The sequence below is a fragment of the Sciurus vulgaris genome (genome assembly GCF_902686455.1).
Source record: "Sciurus vulgaris genome assembly, chromosome: 2".
NCBI lineage: Eukaryota > Metazoa > Chordata > Mammalia > Rodentia > Sciuridae > Sciurus > Sciurus vulgaris.
The window spans coordinates 125,266,246-125,280,856 of NC_136462.1; the positions used below are offsets into that span (position 1 = coordinate 125,266,246).

General features: G+C 41.0%; 1 protein-coding gene across 2 annotated transcripts in view; it reads right to left on the minus strand.

Moving 5' to 3' along the window:
• MTHFS (methenyltetrahydrofolate synthetase) overlaps positions 1-14,611 on the minus strand; it is a 246,529-nt gene that overhangs the window by 102,458 nt on the left and 129,460 nt on the right. The window contains exon 4 of one of the 2 annotated variants that reach the window (XM_079128462.1): positions 1,829-1,960. The exons of the other annotated variant lie outside the window; for it this stretch is intronic. Within the exon in view, the coding sequence (XP_078984588.1) occupies positions 1,930-1,960 (31 nt within the window). The 3' untranslated portion in view covers positions 1,829-1,929. Of the gene's footprint in view, positions 1-1,828; positions 1,961-14,611 lie in introns of those variants that run through there. 2 annotated transcript variants of the gene reach the window in all.

The following is a 14,611-nucleotide window of genomic DNA, read 5'->3' on the forward strand; positions in this document are numbered from 1 at the left end:
AATGAAGATTTGATGAGGAAGAATATAATTACAAATTCTCAGAGTCTCCCTATTTTAATTACCAAGCACAAAGTGCTTATTCATTAGCATTACAATGAACAACCGAGTAGATGCCATCTTAACCAAGAGATAAAGGTTAGCACTTAAGTCATGAGATAAATTGACATGTGCCTCCTTCTATAAAGAACAGAGAAGAACACAGGATCCTATATGCTGTTCCTGCAATTAAAAAAAAAAGAACATACAATCCAAATCTAATTGTGAGAAAATCTCAAACAAATCAAACTGAGAATGCCATTCAAAGTTATGAGGCTATACCCTTCTAAATTATCAGGGTTGTGAAGACAAATCATTCAGAAAAAAAAAAAAGATATCTACATATGTACACAGACAGTTATATATGGGGCAAGCCATTCAGAGAGAGAATAAGACAAATGTGGTAAGAGATTAATAATGGGAGAATCAGGGTGAAGGGATTTTTTGAGTATTCTTCCTTCTATTCTTGCAACCTTCTATTAATTTAAAAACTTAAAATAAGTTAATTTAAGAAAATGAATACATACACACACACACACACACACACACACACACACACACTGCTAAGGATGGTATAGTGTCATGTGCTGGCGGCTCTTTTGCCTCTTCAAGAAAAGCTCTTTTCAATTCTCGCTGCCTTCTCTGAAAGTGGAAGAAGAACTTGCATCTTTTTTCAGAAAGATCATTTTTGCCTGGGGTCATTAATGAGACACCATCATCTATCAGATAATAACTTGTCTTTGGAAGTGCAAAGGCCAAATTTCCCACTTCAAGATAAATGTAGCAGGGCCTCATTTATGGAAGGGAAGCCAGAAATCTGATAGAGAATGAGACAGAGATGCAGGTGGAGCCATAGAAATGGGAATTCTCTCCAGCGCCTCCTGCTGGCACATGCAGGTGGGTGAGTCCATCCATGGTGTGCTGCCCGGGTGAAGGCTTACATCCAGGTCTGTTGCTTTATCAGAGAAAGCCATGTCTCGGGAAAAAACAAACAAAGCAAAAAAATCAAAATCTGGTGTTAGGACATAGCAATCAAAAAAGTGAAGCCTAGATTTAACATTTTTCTGGTGTGATAAGAAGGTGGGAGATAGGTGCTTCCTGACATTGATCCAATGGATTTAAGATGTTAGGACTGAAGTCTCTTGAGATTTACTTGGCCTTTCCTTTAGGTTCCCCACCATCCCAAAAAAAAAAAAAAAAAAAAAAAATTTTGCTGCAATTCCAGTCATTACACCTGAATTCTGGGCAAAAAGGAAAAAGACTAATGAATCTGCCCCCACTGGCAGAGGGGGCGATCGCTGCTCTCCCCACACAGCAGGACCAGTGACCACAGCATTTTGTTTCTCCCTCTCTTTTTTGGAGGGGAGGTTTCATGTGGTAATCCAGCATAACAGTTATTATGTATTTCCTGCAGGTAGCCATGCATAACAGAGGCTTAGGTAGCAAAGACATTTAATTATAGTATATTGCAAGACATCTGGAAGAAGTGATGCCCAGTTTGGGCAAGTAGTTCAAGCATAACATCAAGAACAAAAGTTCTTTCCACCTGTCTTCTTGATCATTCTCCGTAGGTTAGCTTCTTGTTTATAATTATATAGGACTGAATACAGTTTTAAGAGAGCTAGTCTCCATCTGTGGGGATTTTCATACTGGGAAGCTGAGAATCTGAGGCCTCTGGAAGCCCAAACCTCCATCATATGGAAAGAGTATTTCTGCAGAATGAAGTCAGTATGCAGAAGAAAGAGTTAAGGCTCAAAAGAGAAACATACCATGACAACATCATTGGAGATCCTGGGTCCAATAGACCTGGCCTCCACCTCCACATGTCCCAGTTACTGTGCCCACTGCACTCCTTTGTCATTCTTCCTGCTTCTCTTCCTCTTCTTTTTTGGTTTAAAAATCCAGTGCTCCAGCAATTTCAGTTCTGGTTATAAAAGGAAATAATTGAAATCAGGGTCTCAAAGTGTTAGGTGTGTGTATACTCATACTCATGTTTATAGGGTGTCATTCACAGGAGCCAAAAGTTGGAAGCAAGTTTTTAATGACAAATGAACAGATAAACAAAATGTAGTGTGTGTGTGTGTGTGTGTGTGTGTGTGTGTGTGTGTGTGTGTGTGATGAAGACAGCCTGGAGAACCCCAACACTGAAGAAGCTGAAAGAAAGAGCGATCCAGGAATATGACGGGCACAAAGCTCCCCAGCAACACAGGCGACAAGCCATGAGAAGATGGTATCGAGGAAGCCAGAACAGAAGTGACAAATTCCAGTGGGCTCGAAGAGACCAAATTACGTAAATATTGAAAAGTGTCTATTTGACTTAATAATTAGAAAGTTTTTCCAGTGCGGATTCATTAGAACTGAAAAAGGAATTACAGTGGGTGAAAGGATGAATGAGAAGAGAAAAAAAACACAGACTTTGAATGACCTTAGAAGACTATCACTTCAGATTAATTCCATAGTTTACAAGCCATCGTGATAGGAAAGAGCAGAAAGACCCATCCCTGGGTCATCCGGTAGCCTGTTTAGTGGACTTTCTGCTGGAGCCTTCTCTGGCAACAGACTGGCCTGCTCCCTAACTTGGTCTCTCTCCTCCCTTAGAAAGGTATGTAGACCCCAATCCTTGGGCAAGGCTCTGCCATGGCTGCTGCTCTGAGTCTGACCTTGTGCAAGAAGGATCCCAGCAAAACATGCCTCCCACATGACACTAAAATCCAAAACCCTCAGCTGATGAATTGACACTGCCCTGTGGCTTGTTCCTTCCTTCCTTTCTTTTTTTCTTTCTGTCTTATTTAGGAACTGGGGGGTTGAACCCAGGGCTTTGCAAACGTGAGGTAGATGCTTTGCCACTGAGCTAGGTTGTTACTTTTTGCTATGGAACTCTCTCTTCATTCTCAAGGACAGTGGTCCCTCTCATATGCCGGTCTGGCCATGAGGGCTTGGCCTTGCTCTTTATGTTTTTAGTAAGTTCACCTGTCTCTTCTCCAGCTGGTATCAAAAGGCATGCCCCATTCTTAGTGGTCCCTATATTTCCTATACTCCTTCCCTACAGCTAGGCCCCTCATACCACAATGGCAACCTACAGGGCAGAACCATCTTTAGCATGTGAGAAGTAATTGAATACAAAATCCAGTAATGGTTGAACTAGTGTGAAAACTCGTGCCTACAGATATTAACTAAATCAGTCTAGGTCAAATAGCTACTAATGAACTGTCCAAGAATTCAAACACAAGTCCATCTGACTCTAGTGTCTGGGTTCTTTCCAACCCACATCAGCCCCGCTAACGGAATCCCATTCAGGCATACCACACTGGGTATCCGTAGCTAAATGTCATCTGTTTCTTATCCCTGTTGCTATTCTCCACCATCTATGCAAACATCTCTATCACCCCTTTTACTCTCTGACAACTGTTTTTTGCCTGAATGCTTCCATATCTACAGCCGCCCTTTGAATGCTGTATTTCCTCACTATCCAGAATACAGTCTATCCACCAGTAGCACCAGACATCACGTAGAAACTTGTCAGAAATAGAGAATTTTGAGCCTTGCCCTAGATCTACAGAATCAAAAACCATGTTTTAACAAGATCCCCAGGTGCACTCTCTGATTAAGGGGAGGGCTGCTGTGTTTCACCGGCTAACACGCTTTCTCCATTGCCTGTGGCTGAGCGGACGCTCCACCCTCCCTGCCCCATCAACTAATGCAGGCAGTTCCCCTCCCAGGTTCAAGCGCCTATAGTGGTCCACACAGCAGGGTGGCCATGCCTGAAAATGTCCAGAAATACCACAGATTTCGTCCATGACTCCCATGAATGAGATAACACATTTTAAGCCCTTTAGGAAGAATTTCCTCCATAAACTGGATTGTTCCACTTCCTTTCTTGGGATCTTTAGGAGGAGTGCAAACATTTGCATCTGGAAAGTATTTTCATTTTTAGTCCTCTATAAATAAGTCGACACATGACGTCCTTTGTCACACTCTGCCTGGCGCCTGCCCTCCACTCATTCATCAGTACCCACACAGCTGGAGCAGCTCAACCCTGCCCCCATCCTCCCCAACTTGCAGGGTCAATGTCAACCGTGTATGCTTCGACTATTGCCTGAGGACTCTGTGGCATCACCAGCCCTGAGTGCCTGACCTCAGCACAATGCTACCCCTCACAGGTGGCCTCTGCTTAGATTCTAAACCCCATCTACATGCCTTGACTTGTCCTTGTGGCTTGAGGCTTTGTTCCTGAGTTTTAGTTTTGTCACCTGCCCATATCCTAGCCTCCTCTGAAACCCTACCTTTTGCTTAATGGGTTCGTCTTGCTACAGTGCCTGGGCCTGCTAGATGCTCAATGTCCAGCTTTATCCTCCTGCCAGAACATGCACTGATTCATCTTGTCAGTTGTTTACCAGGATCATCCAGAATCTGCCATAACCTTGAAAACCTGCACTGATTTTCAGTCTCACACTGATGGATGCTAGAAGAGAGGACATTCTTAGCCAGAGATCTGGAAGGAACTTCAAGTGGACATGGCTAGTTAATTTTTCTTTAGATGAACAGAATGGATTTTATGTCACTATAGTTTTCACATGAATTCCTTACACACTACAAACTGTCCTGCTTAATATTACTTTCTTTGCAATGCTGTCTGGGCGCCCAAGATAGTAGACTTTCCAGGCTTCTGGCTAGGGATAGCATCCCTAGGACAGGGAGAGAGTCAGAATAGGAAGGGGTTCACCAAAATCCAGGGTATTGTGTAAATTTGGATTAAAAGAATACCAGGGTCAAGGTGGCTCCAGAACCCCATCCCCAAAATGTCTGATGGAGAAGCAGGGCAGGAAAAGAAGGAAAAGTCAAGTCCAAAGTAAAGATATACTACTCATATCAACCAGATAGGATGGGAGCAGGAGTCAGAGTCTAGAGAGACTCTGGGGTACAAGGTCTGGGAGAGAGAGAGAGGATCTTTTATAGGGAGCCCATAAATTTACTATAGGTGGGGGGAAGGAAGGACAAAACTGGTTCAGACAAAATAAATCAAATACAGAGATGATAATGATACAACAGGACATAAATCCTGTCTGAACTAAATCATATTACAAAAAAATATTGAATTCAAATCATTCTACCAGTTTGACATATCAGAGAAATATCCAGGTCATAACTCAGAGGGTACTTAGCAACACAGCCAATAGGCACATAAAAAATGCTGAAAACCATTAGTCATTAGGAAAATGCAAAGTAAAACTAGAATGAGATTCTACTACCCACCTGTCAGAATGGCTTAAATTTTTTGAACCAACAATACCAAGTGGTGATGAGGATCTGAAGCAACTGGAACTCTCATAAACCACTGAGACTGTAAGATGGTACGACCACTTTGTAAAACCTTATTTCCTAGGTATTTATCCAAGGTTAATAAAAGCATATGTCTACACAAAAACTTGTACCTGAAAGTTCTTATCAGCTTTGTGATAAACAAAAACTAGAAACAAACTGAATTTCCATCTGCAAGTGAATCAATACATAAATGTGGAATAGCTGTACAGTGGAATACTACACTGCAGTAAAAAGGAAGGGATCATCAATACACACACAACAAGGTGATTCTATAAATCATTATGCTAAATGAAAGAAGCCAGTAGAAAAAAAGAATAAATGCTATATGCTTTCATGTATTAAAAATTCTAGAACATGCAAAATGACCTCAAGTAATAGAAAACAAACTGATGGTATCTTAAGAACAGGGCTGGAGGAAGGCATGGAAGGTCAAGGGTATCAGGGAAACTCTTTTGGGGTGATGGAAATGTTCATCTTCTTAATTATGGTGATGGTGTCAGAATTGTATGCACATGTCAAAATGCACCAAATTGTACATTTAAACATATGCAGCTTACGATATTTCAATTATAACCAAATGAAGATAAATAAAAACAAGACAAAATAAAGCAAACAACTTCAGTGTTCAATTCCTCATGTTCCCTTCCTTCCTCCTGATATGATGACCAGTGACAGATGGTAAGGTCCCTAACAACCTCCATTCCTGAAGGAGACATGAAAACGTTTCCCCAATGAAACTGGAATGAAAATGTAGCACAAGCAAGAAACAAACCTTCAATTTTTTAAGCAGGTGAGATTTACATGTTATTTATTATTGCAGCATAATCTTACACACCTGACTGACATAACTCCCAAACTCAGTGTATTGTCAGAAAACCTCTTTGAAAAAAAGTAGCTAACAGTCCAAAACTGTGGAACACCATAGCAGGCAAAATCTACTCACAAAGAGTGTGTGAAACCCAAATCAGACTTCTATTTGTTCAAGTGACAGAATCATCATGGCATTTGTTTTGAGATACAAACCCTTGAAGAGATCTATCCTGCCAATCTCAACATATGTGGTTATGATGAGGGCTAGAACATTACAAGGGAGCAATAGGAAGATTGGATATGCCACAAGCCATCCCATCTCACACCAAGATATCATCTAAAGCAGACCAAAAAACACAGAATATATTCTGAAGAAAGAAAAAGTAATATGAAGATGGTCACTTGTAGTGACATAAACTGACACATTGCTCTCTTTCAGAAAAAAAAAAATTGAGGTTACACAGAAACTATCTGAGGATGGCACCAGCCATCCTGGACCTTTTGGACAAACCTTTCTCCATTACTGTAGGAGTTCCTTGGGATGTCAGCAGATCCAGAAAGATCTGGATTCATATTAATTAAGTAGAGTTGAAATAATGCTAATAAGGAATTCAAATTCCTTACAAGAGACTAAACAAGTCTTTGGAAAAAAAATATTAAAATGATAAAGTGTCAAGGTGTCATTATAACTAGAGAGGTGAGACCAGAACATAAGTCCAAGCGAGGACCTATCACAGAGAAGTTAGATGGAACACTAGACCCAGCCTCATTTTCAAAGGAATGTCATCTCCAGATGAGGTAAGCATGAGAGAAGATGTCTTCATGGTGGAATGTTAGACATACAGCCCACCACTGAACCCATGGACAATGTGAATCAATTCTTCAAAATAGATTTGCGATGGGATACTTTTGTGTTATAAGTATTTGTTTACAAAACATAGACTTTAAAATGTTGCAATGTAACTTCATTTTTATTTTTATGGGAAAAAAATGATCCTCAAATAATGAGAATGTCCTGGATCTTGCAGTCACTGAGAAACTCCAGTTAAAACATTCACACTCACACCTGACCCTGCCAACCCACAAGGTCAGAGCACATCACACTCACTTCAGAGCCAAGGAAAGCTTAGATCAAGGTAAATATGAGGTGGAAGAGGTGATGGACACAGGAAGGCAAACAGCCCTGGTGGAGAAGAGCAATGTACTCTGGAGGAAAATGCAGCCACCAGATGAGGAAGTGCTTGTAATGAGGGCTGCAGGAGAAACAAGAAGACAGGGAAGTGCAATTAACAAAAGGAATTAAAAAGGAAGTGGTAACTATGTAGGCCATTCTCTGAAGTTCTCAATCATAAGGATTATTTCCCCTCTTTATCCCAAGAATGAGTCAAGGAGATGAGTTGTCCATAGAACTTGATTGATGTAGTGCTACTGTAAGATGCTTACTGGACCTTTTCGTAAAACGCGTTACCTAAACACCCTCCAGAACTCAGTAGGCCTCCAGTCCATGGAGGAGCCAGATAAACCTAACAGGTGCCCCTTTCAGTCAGAGGTGAGGTGCCCTCACAGACAAGTCTCTGAATGGCTCTGGTCACATGGCTAATGGATGGCAAAGCTGGAATGCACTTCATTGCTAGCTCCATGTACTTCTTCACAATGCTAGAGAGAATCAAGAGATTTCATGTCTGTTAGTCAGCTTTCTGTTACCATAACAAACACCTGAGACAATCAGCTTATAAAGAGAAAAGGATTATTTGGGTCATATAGATTTAGAAGTTTTAAAAGTTTTAGTCCACAGTTGGTTTGTCCATTGCTTTTGGGCCTGTGGCAAGCAACACATCATGGCAGGGAGCACAAGGTGGAGCAACACTGCGCATCTCATGACTGGAAAGCAAAAAAGAGAGAAAGGAAGAGACAGGGGGTCCCACAATTCCCTTCCAGTGCATGACCCCAAACCTCCCACTAACACCCACCTCTTATAGGTTTCCACCACCTTCCAATAGGCCAAGCTGGGGACCATGTCTTTAATACACAGAACTTCGGGTGATATTCAAACTATAGCAATGCCACATATTAGTTATGATTGATTTTTAGTAGGCATCTGAAGACAGTGTTAAGAAAAGTCTGAGGTTGTGCCTAAGCTTCATACCCAGAATCTGCTATTCCTTCACATCTTTAGCCTGAGTCTGGACTCAGTCCTATTTTAAGACAAATTCCTAATTAGAGTTTACACGATCTCTATCTCTAACCCACGCAACTCCTTTGGGAAGTTCACAGGATGTAATTCTTAAATAATAGGATCAAAAAATATATATGTGCAATTAAAATAGCAAGATTATTAAGGAGAAAAATCCTGCAGCAGTATGAGGTGTTCCCCTGGAGGCATGCAATCCTGCCACCATTGGGAGAGCAAATCTCCCTTCACCTGGGATCAGTACTCTTTCTGCAAAAATGAAACAGAAGGGAGGAAAAATTAACCCCAGACTAATTCTAAATCTGAATGTGTTATAGGGTTGAGCAAGGGAGTAGCTGTATCAAAGACAGTCACTGATTTTCATTTTCAGAAATCCATTATGACCCCACAGCCATTAAAAAGTAAAATTATAACTATTACACAATAAACACAGAATGTGCCAATACAAATGATGACTGTCCTATGATTAAATTTTTGTATGCGCAAAGGTAAGAGCTTGAACAAAGCATGAATAAATATGAACAGCTTGATTTGTGGCACTGGTCAGAGCATGGGTTAATTTCTTTCAGTTTAGTTTCCATTAATGTTCGTACAACAAATAATTTGTAAAAAGCCATTAAGGTGCCTCGGTGACAATTGGAAAACCAATTATAAATTCCTGCATCTCTAAAATGAGACTGAACCAATGGTGCAGAGCCACAGCATGGAGAAGCAAAGCCTCTGCACTCTTTTTTTTTTTTTTTTTTTTTTTTTTTGCCTGAATAGAAGGAAGTCTTCACTTAAAGAGAAAAGGTACTTTTATCTGAGTGTCATTTACCTGTTTTACTCTAAAAGCATAGCCTCTTTATAAAGATTGTTCAAATCATCTCAGAGATTCATCCCTTGTACTCACTGCCATGGGGATTCACTGGAGACACTGGCCTACTGCCACCATGACCCCTGTTTCAGCATTAGTCACTACCCTGGGGCAAGCCATGCCTCTCTACAAGGCCCTTTTGCATACACTGCTCTGATAACTGAAGGAGTCACACAATATTAACTGCTGTGTCCTAGCAAAGTAGGATCAGTTATTAGTCCATGAGCAAAGCTCTAAGTTTCCTGTGATGAGAGAATAAGACTTAAAGCCTGAGCAGACTTTCTAGGCATCTCCACCTCTCCCCCAACATAGCAGTTTGGGGGTGCATCCTGATTGGTTAAAACCAGTTATGGTGCTCTCATTCTCCTTACCAAAGAATAGGTAAGACTCCAGGATGACATTGATAAAATAAGGGTTTTCTATGCCCTTGGGATTGACGCAGCTGGAGCTAATGAGACTCAGGGGGTTCTTTGATAGGATGTTGCTGTACCCACATTTTGGGTCCAAATTTTTGGCACCTGTTGTTACCCTGAGAAAAACTGAGCCAAGAGGATTGCTGGAAAATACAAAGTGTGCCACTGGATTAAGTTGACCTCAAGCTTACCCTACTTCTGATTTCTGGGCATAAGGCCTTTATTATTTTTGCAAATTTGAGTTTTTCTCCTATTACATCCCAATTGATGCTAGACCACATCTCTGACATCCCTATCAATCAAGACGGAGGAAGCCATATGACACTAAAAGGTGAAGCAGATACAATTTCCAGAATTATCTTACCCTCTTGATCCCCATCCATCTTCTCTACCTTTTCCTACACACTCACATACATTTGCCTGAAATTGTACATTCAAATGACAACAGACACAAAATGGAACATGTTTGAGAAGTTATTCTAGAAATTCTTCTAAAAGAGATCATCTTTAAATTTCTCATTTCATGAGGAAACTGAAATCCTTGGAGGAAAGTGTACTTCCCAAATGCAATTCAAAGAGACAGAATTTAATGACCAGCTAAAATATCAACTTCTTAGCAAATTTTTCCCCAAGAATAACCTCCCCCAACACTGTCCAAAGCAGAATTGTTTAGTCCTTCTTCACTGCCACCAATAAATTTTGTACCCACCTCTATTATAAACAGCCCCCATAAGATTGCATAATTACTGGTCCCACTAGACAGTCTACTTCCTGAAGGCAGGGACCACTATATTCAGTGACTGATACTATAGGTGCTTGACTACTAAACAAATGAACCAATATCTTTGATTCAGTAGAAATACATTATGTCTAATTAATTACTTTCAACTTTGTTGACACAGAACCTGTAATATTTCTGAATGAGGTTATAGTAGGAAGAAGTTCTAAAATAACCTCCCAAACATGTTCCACCCTAGTCCTCTGGAATCCCTAAACATGAGATACCACTCCCGTGATGATGTTATGTTATATGGCACAATAGACTTCAGAATATAGAGTTAATGAGATGACCATAATGTAATGGTACATGAACACTTAACAGCAGAGAACTTTCTCTGACTGAGTGCAGAAGTGGAAGGCAGAAAGCAAAGTCAGAGAGATTTGAAGCATGAGAAACATTTGATACACCATTCCAGGCTTTGAAGATAGAGGAAGCCATGAGCCAGGGAATTCAGGAATCCTCTAATGGCTGAGAAAACCCTTGGTCAACAGTTTGCAAGGAAACAGGGACTTGAGACTTGCAGCCACACAGAACTGAATTCTGCCAACAGACTGAATGAGTTTGAGATCAAATTTGGTCCCAGAGCCCAGGTAAACAGACACCTTGTTTTCAGCCTTCTAAGACTAAATGCCCAGCCCAAACTGCCTTTTCTTCCAACCTACAAAACTACAGAATAGTGTACAGGAACATTGGTGGGAGAGGAAATATTGTTTTAAGCTGATAAATTTTGAATAACTTGTTATGCAGTAAAGGAAACTAATACAGAGGATTATTTGTGGTGGAAGTGAGGGAGGATAAGACAACATAGTTAATACGGATCAGACTAGTTATCCAAGTCTCCTAGCACCCAAATCTAGTTTTATTTACCCTGGGCAGAGTTTACTAGCCTCAGTGGAGTTAAAATATTGATCCCGTTCTAACACAGTTCAAGACTCCCCAGACCCTGGCAGCATCACACGGCTCACATCACGAGCACTGAAGTCTGTCTGAGGAGAGCTGGATAGGACTACCCTGAAGAACTCCAGTCTTATGAACTACCCTCTTTGCTCAAAGTCAGCCAGTAGAAGGAGGCCATTCCTTCCTTCTCCTCTCTTTCTCTTCCCCCAAGAAGATGGCAGCAATCCACACCCCCAGGGATACAGTTAGAAGGCTAAGAAGTGGGAGACTTCCATACATCAGGCCACCAAAAAAAAATTAGAGCTATAAGGTGGAAGTCAATGGGGAAGCATAAAGGAAGTGATCAACTTGCAGACTGCATCAACTCCCCATGCCGCCATGTTTATTGTTCCATGTACCTTAGCAGGCCCCACCTGAGCAAATGAAAGCTTCTAGGCTCTATCTGGGGTTAGGCACAGACCATTTCTTACCCAGTCAGTTGTCTGATATTTGGTTTCTTCTGGACATTCTGCGAGTATGCCTGAGCAAATTCAACAGCAGCCCAAAGAGTTGCAAAGAGCTGTCCAAATTCTCAATCTCTCTCCAAGTACATGTTTCTGAACATTGATTCCAGACCCATCTGTCTGCTCTGGGAGCCTGCTGCCTCTTCCTGGTTTCTTTGGACTCTGCCTCATGGACTCCTGATCATCACTGTCTCAGAGTGAGCCCAACTTATCCACCAGGAAAGAAAATCAGCAGGAAACACTCACCTCATGATGCAAGGCATAGAGAATGAACTGCTCGCTAGAAATGCAAATTCTGAAGGATGAAAATCTCACTTCTGAATATATAATGGTCCCTAATTAGCTCACAAGTAATTAGAGCAATTACCAGGGGCCAGCACACTCTTTGAGGCTGTGTACCTAAGTTTTCTGTCTCTAGGAAACATATAGACAAATGGTTAAAATTCCTTTTCTGCAAAGATGATATTTTTTCCATCCATTATCATTGAATCAACTTTGCTTGTATAAATGTGGTCATAAATGTTCCTATTTACAGCCTTTTCAATGAGTCACTGCCAATAAGACCTTAGCTTCACCCTCAGCTGGGTAATAAGGGGGCTGGTCTGCCTCAAAGTCATACAGATAACCTCCTATGAGACGAGCTCAGGGGGAGGGGTGCATAGATTTGAAATTTGTTCTAATGTTCTCAAAGCCATAGAACTATTGTACTTTTTACCTCAGTAATCTCACAGCAGGAACCATTTTAGACAAGTAAATCATCCTATGTAATGAAAAAAAATGCACTGTTTTAGCCTAGTTTGCCCAGAAATCTGAGTTGAAATTGCAAACATGTGCTACAATTTGAGTAGAGTATTTAATATCAGGGAAATAGGATTAAGGAGAAAAAAGAGAATGAAGCAGTAAAGGAGGAAGAACCAACGTAAGGGGTGTATTCCTGAGCTGACCCTTGCTTGATATTTAGCAAATCTGATTGCTTGATCTCTTCAAGGCCATGACTGCAATGGCTGTGAATCAGGGAGTCAGCAGGGAGCCAGAAAGAAGGGCAAAAATTTATTCTTTGGCATCCATTTCCCATGGGTCAGAGTTTTGCCCCATGAGGCATTACTTCCTTCATACTTCCAGGTTGCATGTGTGGATGCTAAGAGGGCCCTGTGGTGTCTTACACCTCACTCTCAACAGGGAAACCTGGCTTGTGAGGTCCAGTGGGCAGAATGTGCCTACAGGAAGTTGACAGACTCCATCCCAAGTTGGTTGTCAGGGTGGCAGTTGAGGAACACAAGTCACAAAACCTTCAAGATGGGGAAGCTGAGAGGCTCTAAAGAGGTTTTAAACATGCACAGAGATGTCCATCTCAGTGTTGCTTCCAATAAAAAGCTCAAGTTAGACAGCTAAATCATCTTCTGTATGAATCCTGACTCTGCCACTTACTAACTATAGGACATAGGCCAAACTAATTTTTCTGCACCTAGATTTCCACATTTGTTAATTTGAGAATAATGCCTACCCCACAGAATGTGTGAATGTGATCATCTATGTAGAATATGTGACCCAGAACATGAGATTAACAAAGCTAAATTCTCCTCTCAAATAATAACAATGAATTGAAACAAGGGAGGAATGGTAAATAAGCCACTATGCAACCAATTAACAAACTCCTGTGTCTCCTTTAAGAGTGAAGGTTGCTGGACATGATGGCATATGCCTTTTAGTACCAGCTACTCAGGACACTGAGGACCAAGGATGGCTTGAGCCCAGGAGTTCCAGGCCAGCCTGAGCAACATAGCAGACCTGTCTCTTAGAAAATAATTGACAATAAGTGGCAAAATGGAAAATTGCTTATGATATCTTTAAAAGCACAATCCAAAACTGTATGTGGAAGGAGAGTGCTATGGACAACACAAAATACTATGTGCAAATGCTTGACATGAACATACATAGCACTTGGGAGAAAAGAGTGAAAAACTCTAATAATTGCTGCTCTCTGCTCTTCTTCTTTCTTGTTAGCACAACTCCAAACTTGTTCATGGTAGCAATGGACTCATTCCCAAGTGACCATATAATGATTTGTCTCAGTCAATCTGGAAAATCCTTTTCCACAAAGGCAAACCCCCTGACAGCTGGAGAAGACCATGAGATAAACTTCTGTACAGAATGATCTAATGAGAAGTTTCCTAGCCTCCTTTCAACATCTAGGAAAGCTTTGCTTTCCTGATTAAAAAAAAAAAAAAAAAAAAAAAAAAAAAAAGAGTCCTGTGACCAGTACCATCCCTTCCCCTTTCTTTCCATCTTGCATGTAGATGTGAAGTAGGGGACTACAGTAGCCATCTTGTGATCACAAGGTGACCAGCATGAAGGAAATCCAAGAAATTCAGCCCTGTCATTTTTGAGTCACTGAATCTACATCAAAAACTACTTTTAGGCTCTTGTTACACACTTACTTGTTTAGGTCTCTATAGTCAGATTTTCTATTATTTATAACTAAACACCCACAACTGGTATAGGATGCTATACTCATCAGTTTGTATTCCTTATCTCATTGAATTTTTACAGTAGTTGTTTAAAGAATATGTCATAATACCAACTTTACAAATGACAGAGAGCCTAAGTGACTTACCCAAGGACACCCCATATCAAGGCTCTGAAGCAGAGTTCCATCCAGTCCTTATCCTTTCTACCACTGTTAGAGCACATAGTTCAGAACAGAATGTAAGAAACTGGGAGGCAGAGAACAGAGTGCTGAGCTGTGAGGCTGATAAGAAGAACTAAGCCCAGGCTGTGGATGGCATTGTGTGCCATGCTAAG